The sequence below is a fragment of the Crocodylus porosus genome, unplaced genomic scaffold (genome assembly GCF_001723895.1).
Source record: "Crocodylus porosus isolate Cpor-Errol unplaced genomic scaffold, CroPor_comp1, whole genome shotgun sequence".
Classification (NCBI taxonomy): Eukaryota; Metazoa; Chordata; order Crocodylia; family Crocodylidae; genus Crocodylus; species Crocodylus porosus.
Window position 1 is genome coordinate 46,539,048 of NW_017728918.1, and position 16,381 is coordinate 46,555,428.

Below are 16,381 nucleotides of genomic sequence, written 5' to 3' on the forward strand. Positions count from 1 at the left end.
GCAGGTCTCAGTTTTTCTCTTAGCCACTCACTGGACCATACTCCGATCTGTCTCTGGGCCACACACTCATGCTGCCCTACTCTATGCAGTCCCTGAGACCACCTTTCAGGCCCTATTCTATGCAGCCCTTTGGGCTACCTCACTCACTCTCCAGGTCTTTCGCTCCTTAGGCCCCAGGTCTCTGTAGGTGGACCTTGGCCCCAAGCCTTCCCCCTCTGCGGGGTGACCCACAAGGCACCAGGGGCTAAGGTTTTCCTGTACCCCCTCCTCACCTTTCACTGAGGAGGCACAGGTCTGGCAGCTCCTGGGGTTGCCTCGCCCCACACAGTCTCACCACACCATCCAACCCAAGCAGGGTGCAGTTTCAGGTCTTACCCAGGACCAGAAGGAACCTCCTCATTCCCCATAGTTCCTACTGTGATTTCTAGGTGTTCCAGGAGATGCAATCTTTTTGCTGGGAGATGTTGCTTCTTTGGCTCCACAGATGCAACTGTGGGCTCTGCTCCCAGGATCTGAGTTTATGCACTCCCTGCCCAGCCCTCCTCCAGTCAGGCAGTTGTGTGGTCAGGTGACTGCCTAATTGGGCCTGAATTTACCTGCCTGCTACTCCATGGCCTGCCATGTTCTTAAAGTGGCAGGCACAAACACAGCACTGCCACACTGTTATAGAAAGGAATGCAAAGCCAGGCTCCAGATCTAGTTCCTAGATAAATCCATGGATCCTTCTATGATCTCTGGAGCACAAGTTTCTGTAAGATGTAGATCCTCTTACTGTGAAGCAGGGTAAATTTGCCCGTGTGGAGATATGTGCTTTTGTGGCTGTATTCTCTCAGTACCTGAACCAGCTGGTTTAAAGGTAGCTCAGTTATATTGCAGTTTACGGTATAGATGTACTCACATTCTTTCAATATGTGAACTAGGTTTTAATTTACTTCCTTTTTTCATTACATTGTTGTCACAGGGTCTCATTATTTTTCAACTCTGTTTACAATTCATTAATTTTCAACTCTCAAGCATCTTTTTACCCTCTTCAGAATAACACTACCAACAAAATAACTTCCTACTCTTGATTTTTATTGTTTAATTTTAAATCAGATTTACAAGGATATCTCTATATCTGTCAGAATGGTTTTCTTGTTTCCATGTTAAAATCATTTTAGCTGATAAAATTAACTTTATATTGCTACAAAATAGCAAAAAGTCCTTTTGCAGTGGTCAGTTTTAGTAGTACATTATTTCATTTTTCTTTCAGCCATTCCTACATTGGCCCAGATTACAGTGCACAAAAAAATACTGGAAAAATTTCACTAGAGCAGATTGATGCTGTAAGTACTTTTTGCTTAACATTTGGAGGATATATGTTTGTTGTTGCTTTCATATGATTCTTTAGAAACAATTTAAGCTTCATCTCAGTATCTGATAATGTATGACTAGTTTTGAAAGCCTTTGTTCTCTGTGCAGACAGGCTGACTTTAAAACTTCGCTTTCTCTTGGTTCCCAAGCTATATTCTGAGGAATTGTTGAAAAGAATTGAAATATATAAATGCAATAAAATACAGTAAAACTTAAGGCTTGACTTATGAAAAATTAGAATGGAGTATTTGTTGGTTATTGTAATTTACTGTGCAGTTTTGCCTCCTGTTCTGATTTATAGCTAAGGTTACTGTAACTGAAAGAAATTTAAGAAAATATTTTTCTTTATTCATTCTAATCAATGTACATTTAACAGCATTTGGTGTGTGATCAGTTTCCATTTTCTCTTTGTAATCAGCCAATACTCATGTTATTTTTGTTGGCCTTTCACATTACAGGGGAAAGAAAAACACGTTTAAAAATGGAATATGGTAATTGATTGTAAAACAACAATCTTAAGAGGAAATCAGAAACATATTAATAACAAAAATTACTTTAACTCATTTTCTTAAAATTGACTGGCTTCAAGTAGTTCCTTTTTAGCAATGATCTTTTCCTTGTAAAACGAATGTCATGGCAATACTCAATCAGATCAAAATAATTTAATCTTCAGATTTATTCTGTTTTTTTCTTTTATGGCATTAATAAACTGACTGATACAATTTCTTACCATCTGAGAGTTTGCTCCATTTGTAGACTATAACACTCTTCTCCACAGGGAAAGTCTGTAAATCCGTTACAGCAGGTGTTACTATACCAGTTGGACAGCCCTGGTGTAGTAGTACATAGTGGGTGCATCTACATGTGCCATTAAGGTCATGTGATTAAACTCTGGTGCAGTTTGCACTGAGGTGGAGCAGCCCTGCACTGGCAGGGGGCCCCAGAAGTCAGTTCTGGATTCTGGGAAATGGCATCAGGTGACAGAGGGGCTGGCTGGGGCATAAGAGTGCACCAGTGTCAGGAGCTCTGTGGCTAGGCTGCAAGCAGGGGTCTGGCCCCTTACTGGCTGGGCACAATGTATGCCCAGGTCAGCTTTTATACATGCATTTAGGTGCAGTTATTTTCGCTGCCATAAGATAGCCCTTCACAGCACTATCTTATGGCAGTGAAAATTAATTTGCTGCTGTCTAATACCGTTGCGCATGTAGACTGTGATGCTCTATATCATAGCAAATTAGTCTACTGTACAGTTAAGCACATGTGTAGATGCTCCTCGTACTAAGTTATTACCATAGGTGGATATAATTAATGTGCAAGCAAAAACAAGATATAAAACAGGCCTAAAATATTGGAAGATAGAGCCATTTCTTGATCAATAGGGCAGTAGTGTGTCCTCTCTTCTAGAAAATTTCTTGGAAGAATTGCTGTGAAAGAAAAAACAAAATGACTTAAGCTTTTAGTTATTAGATGACTAATTTGCACTTTTAGAAGCTTTCACATGTAGAAACTTTTCCCCTTCTTTTTGTTCATTCGGTACCATGGAAGTATCCAGGTCTGAAGGATCATATACAACATTCAAAGACAGACATAAGGTGGCCACCTGGTCTTGCTTTTTTGCACCTTTCCTTTTAAATGGATCTGTGCATTTATGTTATGCTATTGGAAAAAAATAATTCTATCAGGAAGATCTACAGGTTCAACACTCCTGGCAGAAGCTCCTACAGGAGGCTTAACTGTTGTATGCAGCCTCTTTCACTTTCTTTAAAGGCACTAATTTATAGTTAAAATTCTTTGGTAATTGGCATAGATTCTGAAGTGACGCTGGAGTGATTGTGTACATTTCGTGTCCTATCTCTTAGTAGCTAAACTAAACTTTTTAAAGGACAGACTTCTAAAGCTGCTTCATAGTGCCATCTCAAACTGGCTGACTGCTTGGCCTTAAGAGGTTTAGTCACTGCCAGTTTGCCTTAATGGATAGGTCCAGTTTCTGTCTCCAAGAAACTGCCAACAGGAGTAGGACCCGTTGTAATAGATCGGTGGGGTTTTCCCTGAGAAGAAAGGGTAATTAAGGTAAGATATTTCCTATTACAGATTAAACTCTCATGATATAGTAATTGAAGAGATTGAAATATTTTCACCTTGTTCCTTTATTATGTTTTTATCTTTATGCCCTTGAAAGATTTATTGGATTTTTTTCAAGGGTCAAGGACACATTTTTGTTAGCTACAGTTGTGGGGGGGGGATGGGAGGGGTGGCATTTTTCCTCCTCATCCCCTTTCCTTTTGGAGTTAATGTAGTTATGACAATAAACATGTATTCTTCAAGTTAACTGGTCTGTTTTTCATCTTGTTCTTGCAGCTCTCTGTTAAATCATATCCTATCTGCATGCGGCAATTGCATAAAGCCCTACGAGAAAACCATCATCTCCGTCATGGAGGTCGTATGCAGTATGGCCTGTTCTTAAAGGGAATTGGCTTAACGCTGGAACAAGCTCTGGAATTCTGGAGATCAGAATTTATCAGAGGAAAAATAGATGCAGACAAGGTAACCAAAAGGCTAAATATAAAAGCTTGAGAATTAATACACACTCTGTATGTAATTCATACCACAGTTCCTTTTAGAATTTTAAATGGATACATTTTCTAAAGCATTAGTGAAAAAGGCATCATGATGTCCTTTTTAAGCATCTTACTCCATTGGTTATAGGTTTGTTTTTCTACCAACCATGGTTGTGAGGCATGGTAAGAAAAAGTGCAGCTACTTTTTAAAAATAAAGGCAGGCTCTAAACGCTTCAGGCTTTACTGATTAGAATTAACTAGCTGCACATTACTATTTAAGTTTCTGGAAAACCAATTGGTGTGTTTTATGCTGTGCAAGTGTAATGTAATCATATTAAGGGATTTCAATCTCACCTTGCCCGTGCACCATAGGATGGCGATGTAATAAATGGGAATGGTAGCTGCAAGGGTTAATGCAGCTGTCACTCACCCCCCACCCCAGCCATTGCCTACCTGGGGCTTCATGCCCTGGATTTCAATGGCCATGTAGACTGTATACTTGACACCCCTATACCAAGTCATTCCACTAAGCAGGTAAACAAGCTGCCATAAAAATCTGTTGGCTGAAACTTGAGAGTAGTCCTTGTGTTGTTTGTATGTTTTGTAAGTCCCATTCATAGATCAGAATCTAATTGCATTAGGTGCTGTACAAACACAACTGGAAGATCTCTGCTTCAAGGTGATAACAATTTTAAGTCTAAAATGAGAGGCTACAGTTGGATGTGGATAGAAGTGTGAATATAAAGAAATTGTTAAACAGTATTGGTCAGCACTATAGACAGTGGTCATCAGTGTTGTAAGCCATTATTAAGTTTTCTGAAAGTGGCACAGCAGAGAGAAATGTAAAGGAATATATGATGCCTTTAAGGCACAGCTTTTAAACAGCCAAAATAGTACAATAAAGGCTACTATCCCTCCTGTGGGGAAACAGAGCTAGAAGCAATGCATAAATTGTAGATTCAAGTTCTTGGCATCTGGCCCAAAAAGTCTAGATATTGAAGTTCTAGCCAAGAAAGATTCTAGCAGTCTTCTCGTGAATATTATCATCAAGGCGCACTGAGGGTTGTCAGATTTCATTTGCTGAACTTTATTCATAATACTACTTCCTTCTGTCTTCAGAAGCAGAAGTCAGTATACTATAGTGCTTAGCTAGTCCTGATGCTTTGGAAACCTTCTTTTTTTAATAAATAAAATAGCAAGCCTTCTAGCAAGAGAACAGTTCTTTGTGTTTTTTTTCCTTCTCACAGAACAAATAAAAAAGAGAATGTGCAATCAGGCTTGTAGAAAAGCTGGAAGTAGTTCTAACTCCACTACAGATTTTTAATCATGTCTGTGATCCTTCTTTGGTCAAGAAGAAGCTTTTCACCCTTTCTGGTCCCAATTCTTTGCCCAAGCAATGCTCTAAAAAGCATAGACATTTTCCATTCTTTCTAGGCCCATCTTAGTTTTTATTCTTGCCTTTTCAATGCACAGCTTCAGGACTTTCTAGCTCAGCAGCCCTCCTTTAACCCACAGACTTACAGGAGTGGATACACACAATCACAATGTCAACATTATTGTGGTAGCGGTGAGAGTTGTGTTTATGGTATAAAATTTCTAGATATATTCAACTCCTTATTTCTGGCATGGTAGTTAAATATTAATAATAGATTTCACTTTTATATCTTAAATGAAACAAATATGTGAGTTAGTGACTAGCATATAAGAATCTCCTTCATGTAAATACCTCATGTAATAACATTTTAATTGATTTCTGTTTATTATAGGGAGTGCAATTTCTGATACCTATGTGTAGAGTTGCCTAATACTTTCCATTATCAATTGCGTATTATTTTGCTGAACTTTATAGTCTTTCAGGCTGAAGAGTCCCATATTATGTGCTTGCCTCAAGCTGAGTATTTTTAGAAGATACAGCTAAAATGGTCCAGAAACTTCCAAAAAACAAGCTTAGAGAAAAATGTTGTTCTGGCCGTGTTCAAAAACTCTTCATTTTTTGTGTGTGTGTTGAGAAGTTTTGCATAGGGAGTTGAAATTTGTCTTGGCTATGGGGCGGCAGAAGGAGTGTGTGCCTTTTTGCTGTTTTTGTAAAGATTCTGTCAGCTTTGACTAAGTCATAACTCTGAAAAATATAAATGTATACATAATTGCTCTTTTTTCACTTGAGAGCTAAATTATTAGAGAATTCTATCTGTACCATGTATACGGTAATCCCAGGATGTAGACACTGAACAGCAATTTCCCTTAGATTGGTCTTAAATTGTTGGGTACCATTGTGGTGCTATGTACTAGACACAAAGGTTAGGGAGATGATTTTCTGTGCTCTGAATGATTCTACTGCAGATGCCCAAGCACTGTGGAGGAGGAAGCTACCTGGCTCCAGTATAGGGAAAGTGGGAGGAAGGAATGGTTAAGGAAAAAGACTAACAGAAACAGGAGGTACATTAGGCCAAGAGCTTGGGAAGCAAGAGAACAGGAACAGGGCACAGGGCAGGAGATGAGGGAAGTAGAAGGCAGGGGAGAAATTGATATGGAAGATATGGAAGTCGGTCCAACCTAGCGTAACCACAAAACCTTTGAGTAATGGAGTAAGCCTCTAGATATCTGAGTCTCTTCATTTCTTTGCTGTGTAACCTATAGACAGAATGTCCAGCTCTTCCCCTCTAAGAGCAGGAATGCATAATGATAAAATTGGTTATTGCAAAAAATCTGCTCTTTCCTGAAACGGTAGAAAATTAATGTTTCACCTCTGATGACACATTTGAAAAGGTGGAAAATGCCAGCTTCCCTATTAGATGCCTTGGCATGACTAGTGCCTTCAGTGTATCCAGTTGATCCAAAACTAACCCAAAATACAATCTCAAGCAAAATAGCCAGCATTTGAATAGAAACATATCTATATCTATGTCTACCACCTCAGGCTGCTTGCAGACGTTTAAAACTAAAAACCAAACCTGTGCTTTATTTTAAATTTGGTGTGTTCCTGTCAAGGCCACCCTGGGCTGTCAAGCCCAGTGCATGCCAGAAAAGGCAGCATGTTTGTTGGACCCAGCTCGCCCAACATCTTTATAGATGGGTGCTTTAGTGGGGCTTGTTTGGCACTTTTATCTAGTAGCTGATTGACAGCTATCTGATCTGGCTTCATTCTTTGTGCTTTGTTCTCCCCATATAATAAAAGGCAAACTTTGATCCTCTGGGTTATGGTGTACATGAAAGAGGTCTAGTCTGGTGTCTGAGCCACTTGTGGCTGACGAGCCTAATTTGAGACTGATATACCTTGTTACAAGTTTTACAGATCCATGTCTTGTTTGAATTGGAGTCCAAGTTTACAGCACACCACTTCTTCCTTTCTCACTTTGCTTCTGTGCTCAGGATCAAAGCTGCTTCATGCTGAGCTGCACCCAGTGCTGTTACACAAATTGCCAATTGCTCAAAACACGAGCAAGACTTTATAAAGGGGGATAAGGCAGGGTGCCGCATTTATTGATTGCATGAGTTAGGCATAAAGGTTCAGATGCCCCGTTCATACAAACGCACACAAATCATCATACATACAAGCATACACATAAAAACCGTTTCGTCCACACATACACCAGACATGGTTACCAGCAATAGTTGCTCAGTATCAGCCCAGGGTGGCCAGCCCGGGCTTATTGAGTAGATGATAATGATTTGAAGATAGCAGATTTAAAGATAACAGCTGGAGCAGGGTGAACAGATGCATCTGTGCTCTCATGAAACAGCAGTAGAGAAAGAGACCACCCAACTTTGGCATTTCCAAAATGTTCTTTTATAGGGGTTGGCATCCTTTGTTTCAGTGTTTTGGGGTTTTTCCATACCCAGCTTCTGTTTTTGCAGTTGTTCTTCTTTTGTCTTCAGCTTATCTTAGCCTTGGAGTGTTGGCAGAATTTCTTCTTTGTTATCTCCTTTGTGCCTTCAAGCTTCAAATGGCTGAAGAATCCCTTTGTTAGTTAGTGGTTTGTAACTTACAATTGGCGCCTTGTTGCTTACATAAATAGTTGAATCTTCTTCTCCCATCTCTGTGCCATTCTCTCACAATTCACCCTTTTATACACACTCATACATAAAGGCTATGCAAAGTTCATTCACTTATGTCAAGCAGAAGGATACAAAATAGTTTTCAAGTTACTTACAAGACAAGACCAACATAGTTACATTTCACTATTATTACACTCTATGTTAACATTAGCTACATTAGTTCTGTTCATGCTACAGTGCCAGATGTTCCCTCCAGATAGCATGGCATTCTGTGCACTCCTGCCATCTTTCTACATTGATGTTAACTGACTTCATATAATTTTTGCAAATGTTGTGGCACCACCACAAAGGGCAACCCCACTTTCTAGAGCCATCTCAAATCTTGTTGTACAAAATATTCTTTGGGATATGGTCTCCTCCCATTCTTCTGACATGGCCGAGCCATTGCATCCTCCTCTTCTTGATAGTGGTTTCTGAGTGTGTCAGTCATGCGTGCTCTAGCCCCTCTGTGTTTAGCATTGTCTTCCCCCTTCATTTTCAGGATCTTGTGGAAGTGTTCAACCTTTTGCTGTGCCTAACGTATGTAGGCCACTAAATCATAAAGCAGGAATGACAATACACAAATCTTGAAGATTCACATCTTTACCTTAGTTGGTAGTTTGTTTTTATTCCATGCATGTTTCTGTAACAGCCTAAAATTCTTAGCTGCTTTTCTGATTCTGTTAGTTCTAATTCTGTCAAGATTCCTACAGATTGTAGAACCCAAGTAGCAAAACCTGTCAACAACGCCAAACAGTTTACCCTCCTGAGTGATATCAGAAACTGCTTCTTCCACCCTTGGTGCATGATCCCAGTCTTCTTAGGACTAATTGTCAAACTGAAACTCTTGCATGATGAAGAAAATCTGGCCAAGAGATTTTGCAGGGAAGATTCATTGTGGGCAACCAAGGCTGCGTCATCTGCAAACACAAAAGTTCTCAGAACCAGCTCTTTCACTTTGGTTTTCCATTCTAAGCCTTGCAATGTTGAACAAGCCTCCATCTAGTCTAGTTCGAAGATAAATGCCAGCATTGTGTCTTTGAATGACTGAAGAAGCAGGAATGAAAAGTAGATGTTAAAGAACATGGGGGATAAGACGCACCCCAGTTTCACCCTACTAAGGCTTTGTGGTGTTGACCTTTCAGCATTGTGTTTTTTCAATGTAATTAATTATAAAATATAATCTAATTCTGAACAAAAATTCTGTTATTCATTCTCCTGTATCCTATTGTTATTTACTGAAAAATAACTTTTTCCACACCTTGTAATCAAAAGAAAAAAAAATCCAAAATATTTTATAAAATGTAGTGAATAAGAACTCAAAGGCAAAAAAGTCCATGATAACCCAAGAATGAGAGAAGAGCAAAACATGTGCAACTCGTTTGCATGAGGATGTTTTACTATATTTACTCACTCACTACACTCACCTTTCCCCCCAAAATTAGCCTTCCAAAATTGAAGTGGGTGTCTTAAGCAGGGAAGTGGATTTTTTTTTTTTCTTCCTAGAATAGAAGCGTGGAGATGTTGTAAGATGCTGTTGGTACATATTCACCTTACTGGCCACTTTAACCCCCAGGTCCTTTTCTGCAGAACTGAGTTGCAGCTCCCTCTTATGCAGTCAGTCCCTAGCTTGTACCAGTGCATGGGATTGTTCCATCCTAAGTACAGGACTTTGCACTTGTCCTTGTTGAACCTCATGAGAGATCTTTTGATCCAGTCCTCCAACTTGCTGAGTCTCTCTGAATCCTAAACCTAGCCTTCAGTGTATCTGCTACTCTCCCCTCCCCCCCGCTTGGTATCACCTGAGAACTTGCTGGTGATACCAAGCTATGGTCCACTCTATCCCATCTTCCATCTTATTGGTGAAGATATTGAACAAAAGTAGTCCCAGGACTGACCTGGAGCAGTCCACTTGGTACCAGCTGCCAGCTAGACATCGAGCCATTGATTACTACCCTGAGCTTGGACAATCCACAGAGCCAGTCATCTCGTCATAGAAGGCAATCAGGTTGGTCAGGCATGACTTGCCCTTGGCGAATCCATGCTAACTGTTTGTAATCACTTTCTCCTCCAAGTGCTTGGGGAGTATGGGTGCACCGATAGAGATTTTGGGGGCTGATAACTGATAGCCGATTTTTAGGGAGGCATATTGACCAATACGGATTCAATTTCCAGTGCAGCTAGTAAGTCTGTTGTGGTGAAAGGGGAGGTGGAGGGAAGGGGTGTGTGTGTTTTTGTGTGGGGGGCAGATCAACACCCCCTGCAGTGAGGGAGGGAATGGGGCTGGGGCTGAGGCTGTGGTAGGTGCTGCCCTGGGAGGCATGGGATGGAGCCATGGCTTGTCTGGGGGGGCTTGTGCCCCCACTTCTGTGCTGTGTGGGCTGGGCAAGCTGCAGCGCTGCACTCAGCAGCAGTGGCACTGTGAGGGATGCTACGGGGGAGGGGAGGAGGGGAAAGGCTGCAGCCACCCCAAATTTCACCATATCCCTCTCCCAGTGCTGCCGCCACCTGCCGCAGCACACAGCTGTAGCTTGCCTGGCCCACCCTGCACAGATCCAGCGGCAATTCTTTCCTGCCTGCCCCACTCCCTCTCTTACTGCAGGGGCACTGATCTGTGTCTCCCTTGACACCTCTTCCCTCTTCCTCCCCTTTCACCACAACAGACTTACCAGCTGCATGCAGCTCTCCATGCTGCTGGGCTGTTCTCCTTGCTCAATTGTGGCTGCACTCCTGCACAGACATTTATCAGTCACATCAGGCTGATTTCTGATATTGTCAGTTTTCTTTATATCAGTGTCATTCCAATATCAGACCACTGTATCAGTACACCTCTATTAGAGAGAGATTCATTGAGGACCTATTCCATGATTTTTTCTGAGGATTGAGGTAAGGCTGACCAGCCTGTAGTTTCCCAGATCCTCCTCCTCCTTTTTCTTAAAGATGGGCAGTATATTTGTTCTTTTAGAATTGTCTTTCTTTGATCGTTTTGCTGTTAGTTTGGTATTCCTGGTCTGTCTTCTATTTCACAGCCTTGCTTGGCTGTTTTTAGTATTTTGTGAAATTCCTAGATATACCCATGGAATCCAGTCTTCATCAGCAGCTACAGTTTCAGCTTTTGTGTGAGCAGCCCAGTACTGTTGACAGTTCAGCCACAAAAGGGTTGCAATCTTCTGCCTAAGTAGGAAAGGGAGGATGAGTGAACTGAAGATTAGGTTTTGACCCTGTATAATTCTGGAAAACCCTTTTTTTCTTCATTCTGTCTTCCCCTAAACAAGGGGTGTGTCTTATTTTGGGGGTGTGAAGAATGGGAGAAAATATGGTATTTCAATTATACAACTTACTTTACAGTGGAGATAGTTGTTACCATGTTATAATTGGTTTCAGATCTGTACTTGGTATCTGAATGACAGGAACAGAAACTTGAAGGAAGATGAAATGTCAGGGATCAGTGAAGGGGATGAAAACTGAATACGGTTCTTTGGGGAAATATTAAATGATTCCTTTTGCAAATAATCATGCCTTCAATGATCATGGCATCAGGGCACAAACTAAACTTCTCATCTACCAGGCTGTTGTCATCTCTACCGTGTTATTAAGTTGGACAACATATCAGAAACACCTGAAAGCCTTGGAATGTTACTGTCAGTGATGTCTTTGGAAAATCCTCCTTATCAACTGGAAGGACACTAAAACGAATGCTAGTGTTCTGGTTCAAACAGACACCATCAGCTTTGAAGCAGGTGCACTAGCGGAGTCTAAACTGTGTCTTTCAGTCAAGTCAGTTACAGCTTTATTTTGCGGTATTTTGACCTGACTAAAGCTAAATTTAAATACAAAATACATAAAGTATAGTGGAGTGTAAAATATCTGCATAGTTCACATTCTATTTCTGGTTTGTGCAGATTATGAGGTTTATAACAGAGACAAGGGTATAGGTCGTAGCCATGTTGGTCTAAGGACATAGACAAGGTTCTCTGGGTAAATCTGATATCTTTTATTAGACCAGCTCAAATAGTTGGAAAACTTCTTCTTTGCAAGCTTTTGGTACAAATACCCTTTGTGAGACTGAGGAAGCATCTGCAGTTACTCTGTGCTCTTCTTTACTATTCCATCCAGGAAGAGCACAGGCCAACTGCAAATGCTTCCTCAGCCTGACGAATGGTATTTGTACCTGAAAGCTTTCAAAGAAGAAGTTTTCCAACTATATGAGTTGGAACTGACTAATTCTACTCACTGAAATAACATTGGATTTTCTTGCACAGTATAAGAGTATGGTAGTGCTAACCTGTGCCTGCTCCTGTTGTTAATTTAATTGTGGACTGGGGTGTGAAAAATTTTGTCCTGGATCCCAGAAATTGTGTGTCTTGCCAAGCCAGATGTTCTAAGATTTGGCATGGCAGCATGCTCAGTATTTGAGATCTGGATAAAATTCCTCATATCCCATCCCATATGTGCTGGTGAGTAGGGAGTTCAGGATCAGGGAGTTCACTTCCTGGTCCCAGGCTCCTGGTACCCTGGCAAGTTTAAACAGCAGTGTGCAGCCTAGGACTGGGGAATTACTCCCTCATCCTGAGCATCCTGCATGCCTAGATGTTTAAAGGGCATGTGTGGTTTGTATTGCACTTTAATTTGAACACATTGCATATTAAAAGATGCCCAGCTTGAATTTGGGAGCCAGTTCTGTATGCTGGACTGTCTTTTGTGCCCTTTAAACTTGCTGGCACATGAGGAAACAATGAGAGACTGCAGGACCTGAACCTGTTCAGTCTTCACAAGAGAAGGCTGAGGGGGGACCTGGTGACCGTCTATAAACTCACTAGGGGGGGACCAGAAGGGTTTGGGAGAGACCTTGTTTCCCCTAGCGCCCCCTGGCATAACAAGGAATAACGGCCAGAAGTTGTTGGAGAGAAGGTTTAGATTAGACATCCGTAAGAACTACTTCACAGTCAGGGCAGCTAGGATCTGGAACCAGCTTCCAAGAGAAGTGGTGCTGGCTTCTACCCTGGGGATCTAAAAGAGGAGGCTTGATGCCTACCTGGCTGGAATCATTTGAGCCCAGTTTTTAATCCTGCCCAGGCAGGGGGTCAGACTTGAAGATCGACAAGGTCCCTTCCCACCCTACTTCTATGATTCTATGAAACCGTCTCCACAAACCAGGAAATATAAATAGGCTTATGGCTATGCCAGCACCAGGGTCCAGTCTCTGATGTGGCAAGTTTTAAAGAGCATGGAGCCAGCCCAACACCAGAGTGGTTCCCAAGCCCAGAGTTCTGTATGTACCCTTTCAACTACAATGAAACATGTTCAAATTAAAGTGTGATACAAACCAGCTACAAAGAAGTTCTGTGAAAGTCAAGGATTTCTTAGAGTGATTTCTTCTCACATAATATCTTCTGGGCCATCATGGATATAACATCATTCTTGCACTACAAAAGTTCCATGTTTAATGAGTAACATCTTTGTGGTGGGTTTGCCACTTTTATTGCACGATAATTGCTTGAATGTGAACATGTTATAATTATTGCATGATCAACACAGGGTTTGGAGGGTGCCCTAAAAAGCTTCAATTTAAAAAAAAATCAGTTTCTAAAAAGCTTCAATTTCAGTTGAGAAGGAACAAAATTTTAAAAAATCTGATTCCCTTGTGCACTGATAAATTGTGTGTGTGTGTGTGTTTCTTTCTCGTAACCACTCCAATTTAGGGCTACAGGTTAGACCCTTGAAAATTTGAATTGAAAATGTGATTAGAATCTCATAGATAAAGGGATAGGGAAAATCCCCATGACTATTAATGATAAAAACTGCTAACTAAAATTTGTCATTGTTTACATCTATCTCTGTCATAAATGTAAGATTTTTGTGCTGTGATCATCATCTAGGGTAAGTAGTTTCTATCTTTTCTATGAGAAAATAGAGCTATGTGGAGACTTAGATTAAAATAAAGTTACTTTTGAATTTACATCATGAGGCCGTTTTATGGCATATTTAGTAAGTAGTGAGATGTCAGGAGTCTTACTTATGGAATAGCAAAGGTTTTAATAATAAAGGTTCTTGTATATTGGCTAGACATATGCTCATAACATACACTGAACAGTTGTATCATGCCCTTTCCCACTAGATGAGCTTGTGTTTTACTTTTGGATGCCACTTGTTAAAGTCCATCAGTTGTCCCATTTTGTAATCACTAGAACGTCCTGTACTTGGAGACCCCACAGTTGCCAATGTGGGCTGGGTCCATAGGCCTGTGGCAAAACTGGAAGTTAATATGGTTGCCAGGGTCAGCCACTAGAGAGGGACAGTATCACGTGCAGTCAACCAAAATAGTATATGAATATAAATAAAAGTGAGTTATGGAGATAACGCTATTTAAAAGCATATAATAAAAGGAAATTTCATGACTGAATCAAAAGTAAATAGGCTTTTCCAAGTCATTTTTTTGTTCATATGCAACTGTCTTGAGTATAACATAATATAGGTAGCATGGAATGATAGTTTCAAAAACAACTGTTGAAGACTATTCCCACTTAGTAACTCAAGTTTTTTCTTGATCTTTAGTTTCCTTTCTTCCATTTTTGGAACTTGAATTTTGGTTTTGCAGGAAGATTGCTTAATTGTTTACTTGCTTACAAGGTATAGAATTAACTAAATCTTAAATGCATATCCCTATTAGAAACTATTTTTAATTGATTCATCTGGATGAATTATTATTCACATACTCAATTATTATTCACATTCTCAATTGTAATGACATAGTTAGCATGTTACTTAATATTTTTCAGTCACGGAATATTTTAAATGCCAAAATTCTGTCAAAGCCTATCATGGTTCATTACTCAAATATGTCACTATACCTGGCATCTTAGAATAATAAATATGACTGAAACTGAAATTCCTTGGTTGCATATTTGAGTGTGATCTTTGGCTTTTATTTATACATTATTGCTGTTGGAATGAAACTAGGTTAGAAGGCTCATAAGACATTACCGTGCTATGTTATGAGCGGAATTCAGGAAAATATTTATTTAGACTTTGTTTTGAATTTTTAAATGCATAATAAAGATGCTGCATATATTATATGTTACATCTCATCCCCATGAAATTTGTGAAAACTTAGGAGAATAATTCATGGTCTCATGTTTTGAAAATTTATATACTAACATCATACTTGAGTAGTTTGCCCTTGCTTCATGAATTATCAGGGGACTAACTAGTGAAGTTTTTGATTAAATTATATTTTGAGTTAAACCCATCATTAGAATGAAGTGGGAACTATTATTTTTTTTCTTCTACCACTAACTATAGCCATTAGCTTCAATAGAACTAATTACTATCAGTATTCCACTCTCATTACTTTGAAATTATCAGTTCAAACATAATTTTAGTGAGATACAGTATGTGAATTTTAAGGCTTTTTAAGTTAATCATTTTCATTCTACATAGACAAAAATGACACATCAATCATAACAGTATTATGTGTTTTATGGGTATACTTAACTGGTATATCTGAGCAAGGAAAGTTTTATAAAAAAAAGTGCGATTGTAAAGATAGATTTAGACAGAAGATATGAGAAGGGCTGTGCGTACAAGTGTATACACACAATAAGAATATGTATAATATAAAAATAGCTTTTGTGAAGATAGTTTAAGAATAGTATTTTCTTTCTTAATGATATATTTTATCTTCTTTGTTGGTAGAAATATGAGAAAATTAGATTATATAGAAGCCTGATGATACAAGCCTGCCATGCATAATGCCATCATTTAATTGTAGACTAAAGGCTGGGTTTTTTTCAATATTACTTTTAAAGAAAAAACAGTATAGAGTGATTACTCTGAATTTCCAAAATCATGCGTGATCTAACTGAAGTTAACAAGTTGCAATTGCTACAAGAAGTCAGTAGGAGTTAGTAGTAATAGGATACAACACCATAAGAGCCGTGCAAATCTATGCCAAAATAAGGAAGTAAGGAGCTATAGACTTGCATTCATGAATAAAGTTGTGCTATAGAGATGAAGTGGGTTCTTTGGTATCTTTCTTTTTTTATGAGCAGTGTCCACCTCAGTTTCTCAGACTCATTTCATTCTTGTTCTCATGCAGAACTGAATAAGTTGAGAGGTAGTGCTCTTTGCCATAATTGTCATTTCCTTACAGTTGTTTTTTAGTCCTCACAGATTGATCTCTGTTTGCTTCGTGGCTGTGATCTCTAGTGCCTATATTCTGACAGGGGTGATAGACTTGCTATGCCACGGGCAGGAAATCGGACAACAGAACTCTGTACTTAATTATATAAAGAATTACAGAAAGGAGCAGCAGTAACTATGGAAGTATAACCATAAGAAAAAAGTAGGGGTGCACTGATAGATATTTTGGAGGCTGATACAGATAGCTGATATTTAAGGAGGTATATGGTCCAATACCTATCTGATACAGCTG

At 39.7% G+C, this 16,381-nt stretch overlaps 1 protein-coding gene across 1 annotated transcript in view; it reads left to right on the forward strand.

Annotated features, from left to right (window-relative positions):
- PRIM2 (primase (DNA) subunit 2) overlaps positions 1–16,381 on the forward strand; it is a gene marked incomplete at its 5' end in the record, with an annotated part of 238,709 nt that overhangs the window by 144,679 nt on the left and 77,649 nt on the right. Inside the window, 2 exons of the mRNA XM_019538153.1 lie at positions 1,253–1,325; positions 3,712–3,897. Coding sequence (XP_019393698.1) covers positions 1,253–1,325; positions 3,712–3,897 — 259 coding nt within the window. The remainder of the gene's footprint in view (positions 1–1,252; positions 1,326–3,711; positions 3,898–16,381) is intronic.